The sequence below is a fragment of the Furipterus horrens genome, unplaced genomic scaffold, assembly GCF_987537825.1.
Source record: "Furipterus horrens unplaced genomic scaffold, mFurHor1.1.pri manual_scaffold_5, whole genome shotgun sequence".
NCBI classification, from domain to species: Eukaryota; Metazoa; Chordata; class Mammalia; order Chiroptera; family Furipteridae; genus Furipterus; species Furipterus horrens.
Genome location: NW_028327175.1, coordinates 34,251,148 through 34,271,775, shown reverse-complemented (window position 1 = coordinate 34,271,775; position 20,628 = coordinate 34,251,148). Strand labels below are relative to the sequence as shown.

The 20,628-nt window shown below is 49.4% G+C and overlaps 1 protein-coding gene across 1 annotated transcript in view; it reads right to left on the bottom strand.

The window, feature by feature from the left end:
• Positions 1–381: 381 nt before the first annotated feature.
• SLC6A3 (solute carrier family 6 member 3) overlaps positions 382–20,628 on the bottom strand; it is a 30,909-nt gene continuing 10,662 nt past the window's right edge. The window contains exons 4-14 of the mRNA XM_090278925.1: positions 17,920–18,058; positions 16,654–16,788; positions 14,857–14,960; positions 14,021–14,145; positions 11,675–11,787; positions 10,387–10,515; positions 9,566–9,665; positions 6,696–6,796; positions 5,155–5,322; positions 4,469–4,540; positions 382–679 (exon numbers count right to left, since the gene is read on the bottom strand). Coding sequence (XP_090135051.1) covers positions 656–679; positions 4,469–4,540; positions 5,155–5,322; positions 6,696–6,796; positions 9,566–9,665; positions 10,387–10,515; positions 11,675–11,787; positions 14,021–14,145; positions 14,857–14,960; positions 16,654–16,788; positions 17,920–18,058 — 1,210 coding nt within the window. The 3' untranslated portion in view covers positions 382–655. The remainder of the gene's footprint in view (positions 680–4,468; positions 4,541–5,154; positions 5,323–6,695; positions 6,797–9,565; positions 9,666–10,386; positions 10,516–11,674; positions 11,788–14,020; positions 14,146–14,856; positions 14,961–16,653; positions 16,789–17,919; positions 18,059–20,628) is intronic.

The following is a 20,628-nucleotide window of genomic DNA, read 5'->3' as shown; positions in this document are numbered from 1 at the left end:
TTCATCATATACAGGACCTTCCCACCCTTAGTGGCTCTGAACAGACTACATGTGTAACGTGAAGACACGAGGTCCCAAGGAAATAAATAGCATTCCCATCACACACAGGACCCTCCCGCTCAGTGGCTGTGAACAGACTACATGTGTAACATGAAGACACGGGGCCCCCCACTGGATCACCTTTTGCATGGTTTCTTCCATTTCACTTTCTGCACAATTAGGCAAAATATGATGTTTGGCTTTTTAACTATGAACAAAACAAATGACTTGGGAAGCTGTTGTGAGTGCTGGGGCTCTCGCAGAGTGCACCCATAATTACTATATTTCTTTTCGGCACACAGATGGAGTGAGACCTGTGCTCTTCACGGCGGCTGCGGGTGGGGGAGCCGCGTGACATGAATAGAACGCGATGTTTTCTACCTGCGGGAACGGGCACAGATCTAAGTTACACAGTGAGACAGGACGGACAGCAGGTCCTCTCCCCGTGGCATGAGGTTGTAAACAGTCAGAAGATGAAGCTCCTGTGTGTTTCCAGTGAAGCAGAACTTAAATAGCAGAGCAGCACTCCTTTCTGTCCAAGCTCAGGCTTTCCCTCTTGGTTTGCGTCTCTCCTGCAGTGGGACAGCTGCCCAATACCTTCCTTCTCCGCTCCCCTCTACACCATGAGCCAGTGACGCAGCTGTGAAGGAAACAGGGTTTAGTTAGAAGTGAATTGAGAAGGCAATGCCTGGCTGGTAGCTGTGAGAGGCCTCAGCAGAGAGAATGACGAGGATACAGCCTGGGAAGCTCATGGGGGCTGGGCCAGTGTTGTGTTTGGGGTAACCTAGACCTGATGCTTATTTAACCACCTCTAAATAAGTCATCACTTGACGAAGAGAAGTTGGGGAGCACAGCTGCAGCAACAGGCCAGCATATCACATGGACCCAGTGGCCATGGTGGCCCTCAACACCACGCTCTCAGTTCTTAGCCAGACAAGAACTGCACTCCAGGAAATCTGGGGCTGGTCTCAGATGTCACCCCCACCAGTATGCGGGTCACCTGTGACCCTCCTGGGATCCCTAGGGCACTATCCAGGGGTCCCTCATCCATCCCAGTGAAAGGCTGCACCCCAAAGTTCCATGTCCTTACATGACCACAACAGGTGCGGGAGCAGGCCTCATGACTACTCAGGACAGATGATTGACAGGATAACTATTTAGTCTTTCTATAAATGTCATTGCCTATTACACAGCTGGGAGTTCAGCCTATTCTTGAGCACAAGTCATTCTATCACACTAAATGGCAAGAACCATGCTTTCTAAACATTTCCATAACAAGACCATGCAGGGCTTCTTTTGACCTAGCCCAATCTGCCAGAGTCCCTCTGAAGGACTCTTCCATCTCCCATATGAGGTGGGGACTCCAGAGAGCCTGCAGCAACTGACAGGTGATGCCGGCACTGGCAGAGCCCAGGTGCTCTGTGAAGGGAGCTGGTCGGCAAGGGAGGCCATGCCTGGGACCCCAGCTCCAAGCCCAACCCTCCGTCCTGGCCATGGACAGCAGAAGAAGGTGACCTTCTCTGGAGGAAGATGTGCTTAGGGGCATCTCAGAACTCCCACAGATTACAATCAAGCCATGGGTTTGTGACTAAGGAGATCAAGAGCACGGCTGCAGCCGACCCTGAGTGAGGTGAGAACGACCAGGAACTTCAGACCTCACGGACCAGAGAGGTTGCAACTGTCAGATTACAGGGCAGCTATGTAAGACATGTTTTAGAAGTGACATTTGCAACTTACAATGATGCACTTTCACAAGAAACAGGTGGACACAGTGCAACTTCCAGGGATGAAGTGAAGCATAAATGTCAGTTAAGTGGGATACAGTCAGGGAGCCACAGATGCAGGGCAGGTGACATGGCTGTGGCTCCCTAACCATGGCAACGGAAGACAAAGAAAACATTGACAGACTTGCAAAAGTGTGGAAGTTTATCAGGAGACCTTTTTAAGGGAACGTCTGAAGGATGTGTTTTTGAAAATCAAGTAAATGGTCCTCAAAAGAAAGATGTATATGCCAAAAAGTATAATGAACAAATAAATATTAGACATGTACATTAATACAAAGGAATATTTATGTACAAAATAACAATATGATAACAACAATAATAATAATTATGTCTAATTTGTGAGTTAAAGAGACAGAAATGAGCTATTGGGCACTAACAGCATATTAAGCAGCAGAAGGAAGATTTAAATCCTTGTAATATTCAGAATGGGGATTGAGATATTGTTTAACTTTATACCTGAGCTGAAATATGAGTGGTATAGTTTCAAGTACTACTCCTAAAGGAATAAAGTTCTAAACATAAAAAGAAAGAAAAAAGTAGAATAAGAAAAAAAATCCCCCTAAAACTAATCCATAAAAAGGTAATAAAGGAGAAAATAAACATTAAAAATGGTACAAATAGAGTAAAAAAGATAGTAAAATCAAGACCAAACATATCAATACTTGTAAATGTAATCCACTTACAAGTGTAAATGGATTAATCTGCCTGATTGTCAGAGTAAAATATTCCAGGTGTATGCAAGCTTTGAAAAAAATACCTACATCCTAAGATCATTGCAAAGCTGAAAGTTAAAAGTTTGCAGAAGATATTTCAGGCAAACTCAAAAGAAACCTAGTGCAGCTTTATTTGTTTCAGACAAAAGTACTTTAAGAGCAAAAGTATCACAAGGGAGAAAAGATGGCTCAGGTTGCCAGGAAGATGTGATAATTCTAAACATGTATCTACCCCAGAAAACAGTTCAGAATGTGTAAAGCAAAAACTGGTACAACTGCTGGGGAAAATTGGACAAATATGCTATCAAGGTGGGATGTTACACAAATATCTCTTTATTACTCAAGGTGAAGCAGAGTTATATTAGCAAAGTTGCAGAAAACTTGAAGAACAGGATATAAAAGGCTAATCTAATGAACAAAAGGAGAATTTTGTATCAATAATTAGAGGTACACAAAAATCAAAAATTAAATATAATGTTTATAAATAAAATAAAGAGGTCTCAACACACTTCAAAGAATAGGTAGCATAGGTGTCTGAGAAAAATGCAATTAATTTAGAAATTAATAACAAAAGATACATAAAATATCCCCAATTATTTAGAAATTTAAAAGGAGACTTGAAATTACAACTAATATTACTTAGAACTAAATAATAAGAAAAATACTGTTAAAAGTTGTGGAATGTAGCAAATGGGGTATTTTGAGGGAAATTCATAGCCTGAAGGCTTATATCAGAAAATTGAAAGATTGAAAATTAGTGATCTAAGATCCAAATTAAGATGTGGAAAAAAGTATAACAGGATAGCCCAAAGAAAGAAGAAAGAAAGAAGAAAGACAGAAGTGGAAAGTAATGAGATAGTAAGCAAAGCAAGAATAGCACCCCGCACCAAGTCATCTCCCCTTCAAACTGTGAAAGGGAAAGTTCTCTGTCTCAGTACACCTCCCTTGTCCATGCCTGTCTGAAATCATGCCCGTTAGATGGTTTTTGAGTCAATGTGGCATTTAAGTCCTGGAAGGATTGGCCATCCAGCATTCACAGCTGACATTAGCACCCTGCCTTGGCCCTCACCCGGTCTGGGGCTGTCTCACAAGGTAGTAGAAGAGGGAGTGCCTGCCAGGTCACCTCCCACCAATTAGCAATGTGACGGTAGGGTGTTCCTTAGCCTCTCTGTGCTTCAGGGGCCCCCTCCTAGGATGTGGGAGTTGAAATGTGTCACACGTTTACTCTATCTCTCAACAATGTTAGGACCATTTCTGCAGTTGCTCCACAGCATGTGGTAAATACATGTAAAAGCTCACACATGCTCAGATGACTTCCAGTTGTAAGGGGAGAAGGAATAAATCCTGACACACACCTGGTCTGACCCCTACTCTCTCCAACCTGGAGCCTCCCCTTATCTCCCCAAGTCTTCCTGTATCCCCACCCCAATATAGCAGCCAGAGTGACCTTGTCAAATGTCATTAGATCTGGAGCCTCTTACCTCCTGCAGATGACCAGCAGGTGGCCTGGGTTGCTCTAGGTTTTTCTCCCTCACTCATCCCCCAGTGACTGTATGCAGGTCCTTCTCTGACCCTACAATTGCCTTGTCCACTCCTCAAGGCCTTTCTCTGTGATGTATCTCCACCTGGAATGCAGGCCCTTCTCTTCACACAGATATCTGCTCAGATGATACCTCCTTGGTGGGCCCCAAGTCACGCTCTGCCCCTCTCTGCTCTCTCTTTCTCCACATGCCCATCTGCCTCTGAAATACTTCATCTGCTGCCTGCCCCTCCTCAGGTCCAGGGTGCACAGAAGGTGGTGTCACGGAGCATTTGCTGAATGAATAAATGAGCCTCCCAGCTTTCTGAAAGCTGTGGTTCAAGGGTAAGCCTTGCTCTCCAGATCCATCTGCATCAGCTGAGGGGATGGTGGGGGGAGCGGCACTCACTCACCGTGAACTGGCGCACCTGCCCGCTGTCCACCAGCTGGTGCTCCTTCTCGGGGGTGATGGCATAGGCCACTTTCTAGGAGAGATGGAGAGACCGTGGGTGCCGGCACAAGCTCAGCGAGGTGACTAGGCTCCCCAGTCAGCAGGTGGTCAGCTGCAGAAGCTGACATCTGGGTCCCCTTAGACTCTGGAGCAGAGTGCAGCACAAGCTGAAAAGGGAGAGGCTGGAGAAGTTTTGTCTCCACATTAGCTCATGGTGGGCTCCTAGTGAAGGTAAACAGCACTCACTCTCACTGGCCCAAGTCGGGCCCCAGGGCCCCTGAAGCGCACATGCTACATGGGAGGGGAGTCACCTGCTCCAACTCAGCTGGCCCATTCAGCTGACTTTCCTTCCACCTGCTGCCCAAATGGCCCATGCCCTGGGGCCTAGACAAAGAGCAGCTGTGCTCCTTGCTGGCCCTCCAGGGCCCATCTCTCAGCAGCTGCCATCTCTGACTCTGAGACCAGTTTTCCTCTCCAGTGTCACAGCCCCAGGGGACCTTCCCACAGCCTCATCTGACTTGGGTACTGAGATTTTATGTGGTTTATGTGCAGAGTTTCACCAGCAGGAAGTGAAAGGCCACTTGATGTCATTGGTGGGTGCATGATCAGGTGACTGAGATGGGTAAGGGGTCCTGTCCACATACGCACCTCCCGCAGGGACCCGGGCAAGCTGTAGAACTTGTAGGCTGCGTAGATGGGCACCATGGACATGGAGGACGCTGCGATGGTCCACCCTAGCGCGTTGGCCCACTCGGGAAAAACGTAGTCTCCATAGTGTGGGGGCCTGAAGGTCACGATGCTGACCACGACCACGAACTGAAACCAAGGGCACAGATCATATGACGGCATTCGGCTGGCGGACTGGGCACGCAGAGGTGCAATGGAGCCAGTGTGTCAGGGCAAGGGTCTCCCAGCCACCACGGGTCTAGGGGCCCAGCCCTGCAGACCAGGGAACCCTAGTGGTGGGCCTGCTTCTGCAGCTGCTTTGTGAATCCCGAGCTGCTGTCACAGGATGGCGTTCCTCAGGTGAGTGTCCTCTCAGTTCTAAGGTTGACTAGCGGGAATTCCCTCAGATGTCCTTTGACAACCTCACACCTTGTCCTCTCTGGGGGGCCCGAGCAAGTAGGGGAGCACAGGAACACCTCTCCTGTCTAGAGTTCACACACCCACAGCCTTCACCCTCTGCGCTGAGGGGAGATGGACATACTGGAGATGGACGGGACCCAGGCTGCCGGTTGGGGGTGGGGGGCGGCACGAGCAGCTTCTGAATGTTCGGGAGTGGCTCTGCAGGAAGCACTGTTTCTATCACCGCACTTCTGATCCCTCTCTCTCTTTTTCGCTCACTAGCCTTTGGGCCGGCCTGGGACAGGGTCTGCCTGAGCTGCCTGTCCATCCCAGGTCTGCCCCAGGAGGTCGCTGGGCTGGCTGGGATGAGAAGAGAGTCAGAGCTCGGAGGGTGCTAGTCTCTGTGCACAGCTCCTGGGCTCTCCACTCAGACCTGGACTTGGCCTTGAACGGTCAGCTGAAGACATCAGTTCGGCCAGGATAGTTTAGGTGTCGAGAGCCCTTGGGCCTGAGTCACAGCGACTCAGTCCCACTGCTGCAGTGTGGGAGGAGCCACGGGCAGCCTGTAGATGGATGGCGTGGCTGTGTTTTGATACAACAGGCACATGCATTTTTACCCTGACATGTGAGTGGTTCCTGTGCCTGGGGACGGCCCCCGAGGGCAGAACTGTAACAGAATCCATATCACTCTGCTGTCTGAACTGAGTGCTTGTTGCCCTATAAAGTCTACATTCTATTTTGGTCCTTAAGGCAGGAAGTCCTCACTCATTTTGGCCTCCCCTCCAATGCAGAGGGGCGGCCGAATGCAGGACACACAAGGGCCTTCATTGGGGGACGATAACCTTGAATCCCATGTGAGGTTTCAGTGGGTCTAGTGGGGGGTGGGCACACCTTTGGAAATCAGAGAGAATTTCAGGGACCAGCTTGCCCTCCTCGAGTCCTGCCTGACTGCCAACTGTCTCCACCTCAGAGACCCGGGTCTCCAGGCCACATGGAACCCCCTCCCCCAGCCTCAAGCACATTCCCTTGCCCAAGTGAAAACCTGCCTGAGCCACCACCACTGACCTGGGGTAGGCGTGAGAGCTGGGGCGGAGCAGGGACATGCATGGCCTTTGGCCCCTTACCAGGAGGAAGCAGGGGCTGACAAACTTCCAACAGAGCCGCCAGTAGAGGCTGGGCCGCTGCCCAGTCATCTGCTTGATGTCATCGCTAAACTGCCACACGCCTGGGAGAGCCAAGCAGGGAGGTCAGGATAGCACTTTTCCCAAGTTCCAGGCAAGCGCCTTGGTCCTTGCTGACCCCTAGGCCTGCTCCAGCGGACCTCAAGCTCAGACTGCCTCCTGTAGGGACCAGCCCCACTCCAGACTGCCCAGTGGTTTTACTGACCAGGGGATCCCTACACATGTTCCCCATGGTGGCACTGGCTGATGTTTGCTCCTCAATCCTAATGGTCACTCAGGAAGACCTGTGGGATACCAGCCACTCTTCCCGATTGCTCTCCACCCTCCGCTCACCTCAGGTCCTCCTCCCCATGTCCCACAGCTGTCCCTGCCTGCCTTCTGCAGTCATTATTTGTTTTTTCACTTAAAAATTTGTGGCAGCGCTGGCTGGTATAGCTCAGTGGGTTGAGCGCCAACCTGCAAACCAAAGGGTTATTGGTTTGATTCCCAGTCAGACCACATGCCTGGGTTGTGGGCCAGGTCCCCAGTTGGGGGTGTGCAAAAGGCAACCACATATTGATATTTCTCTCCCTCTTTCTCTCTCACTCTAAAGAATAAATAAAATCTTTTTAAAAATTTGTGGCAAAATATATATAACATAAAATTTACCTTCTTAACAATTTTTAGGTGTACAGTACTGTGGCATTAAGTATAGTCACACTATTGTGCAGCCATAACCTCCATTGATCTCTAGAATTTTTCCATCTTCCCAAACTGAGACTATGAATTTATCACAGAATAACCCCCTCTCCCTCTCCCCCAGCCCTGGGAAACACCCTTCTATTTTCTGTCTCTATGACCTTGACAACTCTAGGAGCCTCCTGTGAGTGAGCTCACAAAGGATTTTTCCTTTTGGAACTGGTTTATCTCATGCAGCATAATGTCCTCCAGGTCCATCCATGTTGTAGAGTGTGTCAGGCTTTTCTTTTTCTAATGGATGCATAGTATTCCGTAGTATGTATATAATCATCATTTTTAAAGGAAAGCTATTTGTAGATGACCAGTATTTTCTCCAGGAGATCTTAAGAGTGATGTTCCCTGCCCCGAATTTAGCCTGGGCTCTGGTCATACTGCTGCAGCTGGTTTGCTGAGCTTGTTAGGTAAGTCACATTGTGGGGACATATGAGAAAGGACCTCCATTCAGAATTCCCTCTCATACTCTAGTCCCATCATCAGAATCCTGGACATGAAAATGGACCCAGGGCAAAGAAGAATGGAGAAGAGCAAACTCAAAGGCCAGCAAAGGGGGGTGTCCACTTGGGACTCCACAGCCCCTCTGGACTCGACCCCAGGAGCAGGTCCAGAGTGACCCTGCCTGGCGCTGGGCCATCAGCTCTAAGATCCACAGGGCTCCTCCATGTGCTAAAAGGTTGGTGTGTTCTGATACAGTCTTATTGGAAATGCAGACTTTGTTTTATTCTATTTAGATTAGAGGGATGTGAATTGATTTTTGGAGAAATAACGGAGATCTCTGCCCTCTGAGGGTTTGGGGACCATGCTTGGGGAGCATGCAACCACTGTATCACTAGCTTCTCTCCAGCCTCCACCTGCACCGGGTTCATGAATGTGGGCAAAGCTTGAAGTTTCTCTCACCCTGTGAGGTGTTATTTTGGGGGTGCAGGAGAAATGACAAGGTATTGATTCAAGGTGCCAATAAAAGTACGAAGTTCAATATTTCCTTTTTCTGTAGAACAAATATAATTGGAAAAAATGTTCTCAAGATGCAAACTCTCTGTCAGTCGAGCCTCCCAAAGCCAGGGCATGTTAATAAGTTGTAGTTTCCATGACTTTATGACCCCCTCTGTGACACAAGGGGTCACATGAAGTTGGGATTTGTGCAACACCAGGCCTTTAGCTTCAGCACATATGTGTTTGGAGCAATGTGCCTGTTTCCCTCACAGACAGCTGGTCAGGTGAGCTGAGTTGGCACCATGACCCATTTTATGGAAGAGAACACTGAGAGAAGAGAGGCGGGTGGCCTGCCCAGGCCAGCACTCAGGGAAAGGGCAAAGCCTCCTACAGGTTTTTCTGATGCTGTGAAATGATGCTTGGTCACCATGGCAGGAGAAGTGAAAGGCCAAGGCTGCAGGCTGGGGTCACGCCTCATCTGGGGGTTGTCTGTTGATCAACAGACCCCCAGCCTCACGGGGCTCATAGTTCTAACTTACGAAGAAGCATCTGGACCTGGACAGGCCTGGAGTCAGGTGAGCAGTGATGTCCTTGGGGGGTAAGGAGTTCTGCACTGCAGGAGCCTGATGCAGGAGCAGGGGCACGTTGAAACATGATCGATGGAGAGCATTTGTTAATCATGTTCTCTGATGAGGAACAGGCTTGGCTTGTTTCCCTGGTGTCTTGGGAGCTAGTCACCTCCTTGTTAGCTAGACACAGACCTCACCTCCACCAGCATTAGTGTCCCAACGTCCAAGGAAACCATTTGTTCTTAAGAACCAATTAGGATGTCTTCACAGCATAATTAAGTGGACACACTGAATGCCTCTGACTATAGTAAGAATTTTGGGGTGCCACCCAGGCTGTCTTCATTGACCCAATGGAATGACAGTTGCCAAGCATCTCATCTCTGTGATGCTGTGGTCACCAGAGTTTAGCTTCCTAGAGCTAATATTCATCCCTTTTCAAGCCAGCTTTAACCAGGAAGGAAGCAGCATAGCAACAAAGCAAGAGGCCACCAGCCCTGCCTGTCACAGAGATAGCACAGTGGCTAGGTCTCCTGCTGGCCGAAGCACACCAGACCCCAGGAAAGGCTTTGTCCTTACCGTAGAACCAGGCTACCCCGATGGCCTCAATGAGCACCCCAAAGAGGATGGATGTGCCAGCTGCGAAGTGGTCCAGCAGTGTGAAGACGTAGATACCACCCTGGAAGAGAGGGGAGTGCCTGCTAAACTCCATGTGGCCCTGTGTGGCATGCCTGGCTCATGAAAGCCTTACCCATACATGTGCTTTTCCTAAAACATAAACTTGGCCTGTGGGTTTGGTTTGCAGACAGATTCTGTCTGATTTGAGTCAACTGAAATTCAGTCCACATGCAACTTCGAAAGGACATATTTTTATAAAAAAATTAAGATGACCTCTTTTCTCTTTTCTCAGGGTGTCATTAGAAATGAAAGCAACCAATGCCATCCTGGCAGATTCTCTGTGGGAAAAGGAGGTGACCTGGGCAACCTGCACCCCATGGAATGGCTCCCTCTAGCCCCACAAATCCGACAGGTAGGTGGCTGAACCAAGGGCCCCTCCCAGAGAGCTGTCCAGGTGCTGAAGTAACTCTAGACCAAGTTCCACTTGTGCCCTAGCTACACCGTGTGACCATAGATAGCTACTCTGTGTGATCATGGGTACCCTGAGTGTGACAATGTCTACTCCATGCAACCATGGTTACTCTATGTGACCACAGCTACCATGCATATGATCACGGCTACCCTGAGTGTCATCACAGCTACCTGAGTTAAAGTCGAGGGTTGTTTTTGTGGGGATGAAGCTCTTAGAAAAGCTGTGGCTGTCTGGCCCAATAGCACCGGCCTTGCTGCCCAGGGCCAAGTGCTAATGAGACATCATCAGGTGAAGCTGAGTCTGTACGTACATTGGTGACGCAGAAGAGGGAGAGGAGGAAGGTGGCCAGGACGATGAAGAGAGTGAAGAGCTCCCGGTGCCTGTGCAGAAGCTGGAACTCATCAATGAGCCCGGTGATCACTGACTCCATCCCGCCCATCTGCAGCCAACACAGAGCAGGGGATGCGCTGGGGGTGGGGGTGGGGTGGGGGCACTTGGCACCATGCCCTGGTGCAATTTACATGTGATTCAGTGGATGTTCACCCAGTAAACAGACATGGAGTGGGAACTGCATGGTGTCCAGGGTGCAGAATGCCCTAAAGACATGATGGGTTCTCTCATGATATGACCACTGGAGAGAGAGGACTGGGGGTGGACACTCCGTCTACTGGTGGTGACTTTCTCAGCCACTGTGAAGTTCTGGTGGGGGGAGAGCATTGCTACATGGCTAACATAAAAAGCCTCCCTGACTCTGAGTGTCATGATTCAGTGTTGCTCACATGGCCCTGACTGCTTGGGGACCCTCTTTGCCCTACTCGGTCGAGACCACCTCCCCCAGGAAATGCTATCATGACTGCATCCTCACCAGACATGTTGTCCAAGGGTGTGGTCCACCCCGAGGGCCCAGTGACTGGGCTGGTGGGAGAGGAGATGGAGGGCTATGGAGTGTGACCAGCGTTCTCATAGGGAGGGACTTGCACTTTGCAGGAAACTCAGATGAACAAGGCCAGTCATGAGGACCGTGAGGTCTCAGCTGTTGGTCATGAGCAGGCAGTAGGAAGAAGACTGAGGAAGTCCAGGAGACCCAGGGCTGAACAAGGGCCTAATGTCTACTCCCTAGCACACCCCACCCTCCCACCCCATACACAGGAAGAGCCACATATAAGACGTTCAGTGGGCAGGTCTCGGCCACAGCTGGAGACGGCTGTTGTCCTATCCTGCAAATGCAGCCACCCCTCCTGGGGGCTAAGGGGTCAGGGAAAGTGATGAGTCACGAGGAACCTGCCTTGAGTGTGTGGTCATGTCACCTTATTTTCCTGTGCAGCCCTCTTGCTTTGTGTGTATTTAGGGTCCATGGTGGCTCAGGCAGAGGGCATGGCTGGTGCCCCCGAATGCAAAAAGAAAGGGTGAGTTGGTCCAAACACCCTACCCCAGGACGGGGCTCACATAATCATGGAACCCCCTCCCTGCCACCCATATGGAGTTCTGTGTGAGCACAGAAAGTTTAGGGGACCCCCAGGGAGCATCTGAGGCTGCAGATGAGCCTGGCTGTCATAGGTGGTGGGGTACCGGGCACAGGAAATTCTGATGTCACTCACAGCGCTGTCGATCCCCAGGGTGAGCAGCATGATGAAGAAAACCACCGCCCAGGCCGAGGACAGTGGGAGCGTGGCGAGTGCCTCGGGGTAGATGATAAAAATCAGCCCTGGCCCTGAAAGAAAAACCTCTGGTTGACACTGAGTGTCACTTCACATGTCACTCCATGTTTATACCTCCTTCCCTGCCCCTGAGAGGCCAACTCAGCCCTTTTCAAGTGCCTTCAGATTTAGTAGCACAAAATCTTTCCCATCGCCGCCTCTCTTGTCCTTCCTCCTGTGAATTTGGCAGACACCTGGCCCTGGACTCTAGAGAATGGAAACCCAGAACCAATGGGAGACTGATTCACTTGTCATACCCCCAGGGGCCCTGCTATTCTCCAAATCCCTCTTGTCCCCAGCTGTGGGGACTCTTGGGGAGGAAAGGGAGGAGCTTTGGGGTCCTGTCTGTGTCTCTGAGCATGCGGTGATCCCTGGGTTTGTTCTTCCTGGGCAGGTTGCAGACACATACACACATATGCTCACAGACACGCACATGCTCACACACTTGCACTCACTATGGTTCATGAGCAATACATTGTAAATATTTTCTGTGCTGTGAAGTATCCTAAGTGTGATCTTTAAAACCACAGACTGAATCCAGAGACCACACTCACAAATGCTATGCAGTGTGTTGCTAGGAAGGGGTGTGCTCCTGTGCACACACCAGCACTCCTTGGATCAGCCCCTTTTACAACATTTTGGGACTGATGTCGCTGGGTCAGGACAGGTGCCATGGGCAACCACACCTGCTCCTCATCCCCAGCAGGTGGAACCTGGGTAGATAGAGGTGGATGCACACTGTGGGCTTGGACAAAGAGGGGGATGGGATCAGAAAGACCCACCTAAGGTGAGATGCAGTTTGGCCTCAGATGATCCAAAGCAAAAAATATTCCCACAGGAAATAGGTAACTGACCATTTCATGGTCAAATACAAATATATACACACCACGGTCAGCTGACTAGCACTGTCCACTGAGCCTCTGCTTACAGAGGTACCTTATAGCTTTTCTGATTCTTCCAGTCCTCAGTAGGCCTGTGTTGGCACCAGCCAGGAACAGGGCATTTATGGTCCTTCTAGAGAATGGAACAAAAGTCGGAGATGGGCCAACCTCCCAGAGGCTCTATGGGCCCTGGGGTCGGGCTGGGCTCTCTGATTCCTGAAGGCCCAAGTTAGGGACACTTGTTCCAATGCAGGGCCAGGGGGTGGCTATGTGAGATGTTCTAAAGTCTAAATGCCATAAGGCCAGGAACCCAGAAAGGTATCCATCAGCTCGGCTGAACTAATGTCAAAACCTTCACCTTGTGTTTCTGTACCTGAGTTAACATTTCACCCTGTTTTCTTGAGAATTAGAGCCCTAAATGACATTTACTTTGCTTGTCATGCAAATGCATAGAAGACATTCAGCTTTACTTTCAGGGGTTAATAGAGGTTTTTGCAAGTTATTGCTATTTATCATAATAAAGGGCAAAAAGAACGGTGAAAATGCATAAATGCAAGTGAGTAAATTTCACTGCTCTGTCCTTATTTGCGTTATGCTCCCATTCCCCGCCTTTATTAATTTTTTTCCTAGAGGAAAGAATATAGACTTAAAAACGTGGAGGTTTCACCCCAGCCCCCTGCTTTCTCTGCAATTTCAGAGGGGTTCTTTTGGGTCTGGAGTCTCTGTGTCCTACTTTCAAAGTTGGGGGCTTAACGCTCAACTCTCTGGGAACTGGATGGGATGATGAGGATGCCTGGCTAGGAGCTCAGGGCACAGGTGGGGTGGGTTCTCTGCTTCCTCCTCCCTGAAAGATCGCCGACTCAAGAGTAAAAAGACCCAGGGAGATCAGTCATTGGCACTCACAGGGTTTTTCTGAGTCTAAGGAGCAGCCCCAGCAGAAGAGGGGACTTCCAAGCCATCAGGAGAAGGGGGCAAGCCTTCAAATTTGGGGCCAGGTGCTCCTGAGCCAGAGGACAGTCTCCAGGGAGAGACCATTCCCCTCTCACCTGCAGAACAGTCTTGAAGGCAGGGGAGGGGTGCAGCCATCTCAAAGGATCAAGGCTGCCTATGCCACAGTTTCCATCAACAACTAGAACCAAGCAGACCCCTGAGTGCCCAGGGGGCTGCAGCAATCAGAGTCTCCCCTCAGCACCCACATCTGTGCCCAGCCTCCCAGCTTTCCCTGCCTGGCAATCGTTTAGGTCAGCAACTTTTATGGTACCAAGGGCTGTGCGTCACCCCCTCATTCTGCAGGAAAACAAATTTTGAGAACAGACCTAGAGCAGGTGGAGGTATGGGGGCCCCAGCCTGCCCTTGGGGGACTCACCATCCTTGGCCACATCCCCAATGGGCACACTGTGCTTCTGGGCCATGTACCCCAGGAAGGAGAAGACCACAAAGCCAGAGGAGAAGCTTGTCAGTGAGTTGACCGAGGTGGTGATGATGGCGTCTCTGTGAGAATAACACACCCATGCCAGCGCTGGAGCAGCTGCAATTTCCAGTCATTATTCTCAATTTACTACAGCTGTTTCTTGATGAGCACAGCCAGTACCAGATAAATTCTGTTTCTGTTTTCAGAAGGATTTTGGGTCCAGCATGTGGCTACAGGTAAGTCCAGTCTTTCTAGTTCAGGTGACACAGCTGAGGTGGGTCATGGTGCTGCCACTTTCCTGCCTGTCCTGATGCTGGTGCACCTGGTGCCTCTGCACAGGGTCTAGGACAACCTCTAGGACACAGGCTCCCCAGGTGCACGCCAGGGCACAACGTGCAGGCGCTTCATTGTGGGGAAGACTGGGGGAGAAGCCTGGCCCTGGGCTTTGGGAGGAGGAGGGAGACAGGGGTGGAAGAGGGGGCAGGGGGTGAAGACTCAGGGGGAATCTGCTACTCCTGGAACCTAGCAGGCTTCCTCACAAGGAAGGGATACACACCTTCATGTGTTTCAATACCTCCCTTAAAATAAGAATCAACATTTTGCCTGTAGCTACCCCATTTTAATTTCCACTTAAAAAGCCATTTGGCTCAGAGGTTTTGTACACACAGCTTATTTTCCTCATTTCCTCACCTTTCAACCAGGGACATATTATGATGTCCCGTCCCCATATCAGTGATGTCCCCTTGATTTTGCAGAGCCTCTTATGGAAGGTGACAGGACTCAGGACCTACCTGTAGCAGTTGTTGGTGAATTTATTGTAACTGGAGAAGGCAATTAGTACCCCAAACCCAACGCCCAGTGAGAAGCATATCTGGGTGGCAGCGTCGATCCAAACCTGCAGCCAGAGGGGAGACAAGCGGCTGTTAGAGATAATTGTGGGAAGCGAGAGCCAGCAGTCACAAGGTGATTGTATAAAAACTGAGGCCCCAGCTCCCTGTCCTCTCTGCCGGTGTCTCCGGCTGAGGTGCCTCCAGCTCCACGGAACAGAGTTGGATTAAAACTCAACGCCATTATCAATGAGCAACCAGCATCAACAACATGACTAGAGGCAAATGTGTCTTGGAATAAACCTACCTGTGTCACTGACCTGAAGGAGCGGGAAGAAAAAGGGGCCACATCTTTGTGCATTATGTGCAATTTCCCTTGGAATATCAGTACTGTTTCCCCACACGACCACAGTTAATTTATTATGAATTAATGCTGGCATCTGTTTGGGTTCCTCTTGTGTGCTTCCCGGAGTTGTCCTCGGGGCCTCTGCTACATTTCCTCTCTCTTCGGTTGTCCAGCTCCCTCTTCCTTCACAGCAGCGGAACATGTGTCTGCTCTCATGGCCTCACCTCCTGTCTGTGTGGTTGCTAGTCAGAGCCACACCACTGTCACTCACCACTGTCCTCACCTTATGGGCTTATGTTGTGTTCAAGGAACCTTCCTCCTATGGCTTCTGCAGCAACTTCCCCTCCCGGGGCTTTCTAGGGGCCTGGAGCCATTCCAGCCAGCCCTCCCAGCTCCCCCATTCCTTCCTATTTCTGCCTCAGGGCTGGTTCCTCCTGAGTCCTGATGAGCCCCACACCTGCCTCTCATTGTAACCTAGCAGCATAAGGCAGCTACCTTTCAAAGGGCCCCCTGCCCTAGCCTGGACCTTCTCCCTCTGGCCATAACTAGTTCAACTTCCCTGGGTGGCTGTTGGAGCCCCACCCTCTGCCTCAATCTAGTCCACCTGAATTTGCAACAAGTCCCTTTCAAAAACTGCCATTCCCATCACCCCTACATCCACATGTCAGTGGTCACTGCCATTTCTGGACTGTTTCCCTGCAATGCCACCCCTTCTCTCTCTTTCTCAATAGACCCCTCTCCCATGGCCTGGCCAAGCCTCCTCTCCTCAGGAGGCTGTCTCCAAGTATTTCTTCCTTTGCTGAAGAAACCTAGAGCCCAACTCTGGACTTAGTTTTTGATATGATGAGACTTAGATCATGCTCTTGTGTTCTGGGCACCTGAAGTGTTTCATCAATGAGGTTTGGCTTCCTGATGAGGGAGCCTTGGTTCCTGCAATGCTGACTGGTCTCAGCCTTGCTGGGCCCACATACAAAGAGCTGGAGCTCAGGGCTGCATTCCAGGCAAGTGGCAAAGCTCTCTGGCACAGACTGGGCAGCCCCATTGGTGCTTATGCAGTGAACCCAAGAGCATTCCTCCAGGATGCAGGCTGGGCTGTGGGGAAGAGCAGCCTTCATTCTATTCCTGCAGACCCAGCAGGTGATCTGCTCCCCTAACTGCCTTCTCTGGTCCATTCAGCTTTCCACTATGCCCACACCAGACAGTGAACTCTACCAGTGGGGTCAGGTGTACACACATTGTCCTGCAGAACCTTGCACACAGCAGGGCAGTCAGCACCTGCTGGATTTATTGGGTGAGTAAGAAATTCCAAGTGAGCTGCTGCCTTTGGAATCTCCTGCCCACCAAAACAGGACCCCCTGGCACCACACCTGTCAGTCCACACAGGCTGCAGGGCCTTGAGCAGTGGACATACTCACGGATGCCTCACAGAGCCGATGGAAGTCAACACTCAGGTATGCTCTGATGCCATCCATGGCTCCAGGAAGAGTAATTCCTCGCAGGAGCAAGGCGAAGAGGACCACGTATGGCATGGTGGCCGTGATCCACACGACCTGGGGAGAGGACAGCATCACCAGGTTGTACAGGCCACCTGCTGACAGGGAGTGGGCACAAGGTCACCCTGATGGTTTGTGCTAAGAGAGAGGTGGCCTCTGATTGGGAAGCCCAACATCCCAAACATTCACAGGATGCCAGTTCAGCAAATGCTCACAGGGGTGAGACTATAAATGCCTTCCATCCTGCGTATCTTTCCCAGAGATTAAAAGGGGACAAACAATTTGGCAAGGAAGGAACATTCCTGTTCTGTATTTGGTCTGTCACAGTATGAGTAGGCAAGAGTCGCTGATGAGTGAGAAATGAACAAATTTCACTGATTGTGCAGCTGTGCACCTGGGTTATGTGTAAAGGATAGATTCTGGGCTCCAGGAAGGGGGAGGAAAGGCACCGTCATGATCCAAAATTTCTCATGTGTTGGGGCTTCATTACATGTATCACCACAAGTGAGGAACACATTTTGATTAAAATTGCTTTGGGTATCCAGATAATAACCAAAATATTTTCATTAGCAAAAAACAATTTATGTTGTGCTTGTCTTAATACTGGAAACACTCTGCTGTGGGTGTTTTCTCCGTGACATCACTCTTCATCCACAGTCATGTATTGACTCCCCAAACTGACTATGGCCTCCTGTCCACTCCCCAAACCAACTGCAGCCCCCTATCCACTCCCCAACCCAACCACAGCCACCCCTCTACTCCACAGCTCAACCATGGTCACCTATCCATTCCTTAGCTCAACCACAGCCCCTTGTCTACTCCCCAACCGAACTATGGTCACCTGTCCACTTTCCAACCTGACCATAGTCACTCTGGTCCACTCACCAACCTAACCTTGGTCTATGTGTTCATTCTCCAGCCCAACCACAGCCACCTGTCCTCTCCCCAACCCAACCTTGGTCCACCTGCCCACCCCCCAACCCAAACATAGCCCCTTTGTCTAATCCCCAACCCACCGCAGCCACCCCTCCACTCCATAACCCAACCCCAACCTACCAGGGCCTACCCATCCACTCTTAAACCCAACCACAGCCCCCTGTCCACTCCTAAACACAACCATGGCCCCCCTGTTCACTCCCCAACCATGGCCATGTAGCCACATCCCAGTTGGCCAGGCTGCAGCCTCACCTTCCCAGAAGTCTTCACTCCCTTCCATAAGCTGAAGTAGAGCAGGACAATGACCAGCACGAGGCAGGATGTGAGCTGCCAGCGGGGAGGACCCAAGTCATTGATGCCATGGCTCTCGTGGAGGTGCAGCACGCCACGCCTGGAGAAGGAGAAAGTGTATAGCTCTCCTTGGGGATGGGACTTACTCATAAAGCTGCTTCTAGGATACTGCACAGGCTAGTTTTACCTTAAACATTTCAAGTTCCTTTGAGAATTAGTACCTTGTCTGCATTGGTCAATTCCCTTCCCCAAGACTAAAAATTCCTCTTGTTTGAAGTTGTGTGAAATCCCACAGACACTTCAAAGGACAGGACACTGCAGATGCTGTCAGCCGGGCAGAGGAGCCAACAGGCACCAGTGCTGCATAGGACAGCCACACCGGTCACAACAGGGTACAGGGAAGGGCAGGTGCTTCCCAAGAGCAGGCACATGGTGGGATGATGAAAGGATGTCTGGGTAAGGTGGTTTGAGGCTGAAATGCAGAAATTTCTGGAACGTAAGTGGTGTGGAGGACCAAATAGTGATGGCCTGGGATGTCACCAGCCTTAGCAAAGGTATAACATTTCCACTTCCTGCTGCATTCCTTCTTCATATATGTTTATCATCATGGTTCTTGGTTCATGGTTGTTGGATAATGGTTCTTGGATCTGGATAACAGAGCATTTGAGGTGTGCCAGGCATGCACTGGGCTTCACTTGCAATGTCTCATTGGGTGCCCACTGCAGCTGTCCTGCCATTTTACAGACAAGGAACCCAGGAACCAAGAGGGTAAGAACACTCTCCAACCAGAAATCAGCCAGCAGCAGAGCCAGGCCTGGACCCAGACAGCCTAACTCTGAAGCTGTGCTCTGCCTGGGGGGAGCTAGCTGCCATGGAAAAGGGGTGAGGAGCCTCCACTCTGGCCATGAGAGATTGACATCGGACCAATTAGAAAGCTGGGCAAAGTACACCAGACAAGTGTTTGCTGATGTGGGACTGGAGATGACACAGGGCTGAGATGCCTGGGAGAAGGGAAGCAGTGAGGCGAGTCCTGCAAGGCCCCACTTCCCGCTGTAGGCACCTCCCCCGTGGCAGACAGGGGTCCTGAGAGCAGCATGGGGTCTTGCTGTATGAAGGAAACAGTGATGAAGTTCAGGGAGTCTGAAGTGTTTGAAGGGCTGCAGACTCAGCCACAGGGTGAGACTCTGCAGGTCTCAGAGCTCATGCAGGGTTGAAGACCACTGAGTCCCCACCAGCCAGGGCAGGGGCCTTGATGATCACGTGGAGAGTTCAGTGGACTCTGGAAGGGCCAGTACAGTAGAGGGGATAAACCATTCCCGAAGCAAAGGCTGCTCCAGACGCATTTCAGCAAGCTGCAGAAGGAGAAAATTGTACCGCAAGCCAACACTCATTAAAGGAAGATCACAAAGTCTAAATAGCATGAATGTAAAAGTCACTAAGTTCAGCATCTGATTAAAAAAAAATTACTAGACATAACAAGAAGCAAGAAAATGTGAGCCACAGGCCAGGAGAAAATCGACCCATAGCTCTATCACACCAATGCAAAAATCCACTCAAACTGGTAAAAGACAAAATGTAAGAGCTGAAATTATGAAACCATTGGAAGATAACACAGGCCTTGGAAATCTTCAACACCTTGGGTTTGGCAATAGATTTTTAATTAAAATATTCAATTTATTTAAACAAACATCAAGCAAAAAAACAAAAAACCATTTCAGCCATTTTTTCTAACCCCCCACCTCTTACTTCTGGCAACCACCAATAAGTTCTCTGTGTCTATGAGCTTAATTTGATTTTGTTGTATTTTTTTTTCTTTTTGGCTATGGATTTTTTTCATATGATACCAAAAGCACAAACCATAAAAGAAAAAAATAGATAACTGACTTCATCAAAATTAAAACCTTTTGTGCATCATGAGACACTATCGGCCGCATAAAAAGATAACCCACAGAATGGGAGAAACTATTTGCAAATCACATACCTGATAAGAAATTAATATCTAGAATATATAAAGAGCTCCTAAAAGTGAACAATAACCAAAAGACCCCAAACAACTCAATTCAAAAATGGGCAAAGGACTTGAGTAGATATTTCTCCAAAGAAGGTATACAAATGACAAATGAACTCATGAAGTCATGCTCAGCATCTCTAATCATTAGAGAAATGCAAATCAAAACCACAATGAGACACCACTTTATAATCATTAGAATGGCTATTATTAAAAAAAAAAAAAACAAAAAACAAACAAACAGAAAATAAGCATTATCCAGGAAGTAGACAGATTGGAAGTTGTGTGTATTTTTGGTGAGAATGTAAAATGGTGTACTATTCTGGAAAACAGTATGGTGGTTTCCTAAAATATTAAACAGAATTTCGATGTAATCTATCAATTCTACTTCTGGGTATACACCCAAGAGAACTGAAAGCAGCGACTCAAACAGATAGCTTTACCCCATTGTTCATAGCAGCATTATTTCCAGAGGCCAAAGGGTATAAGCAACCCAAGGCCCACTGATAAACAAAATGTGGTCCATCCATATAATGGAATATTATTCAGCATTAAAAAGGAAAGAAACTCTGACACACACTACATCATGAATGAACCTTGAGGACATTATATTAAATGAACTAAATCAGACACAAAGGACAGTACTGTATGATTCCCCTGAT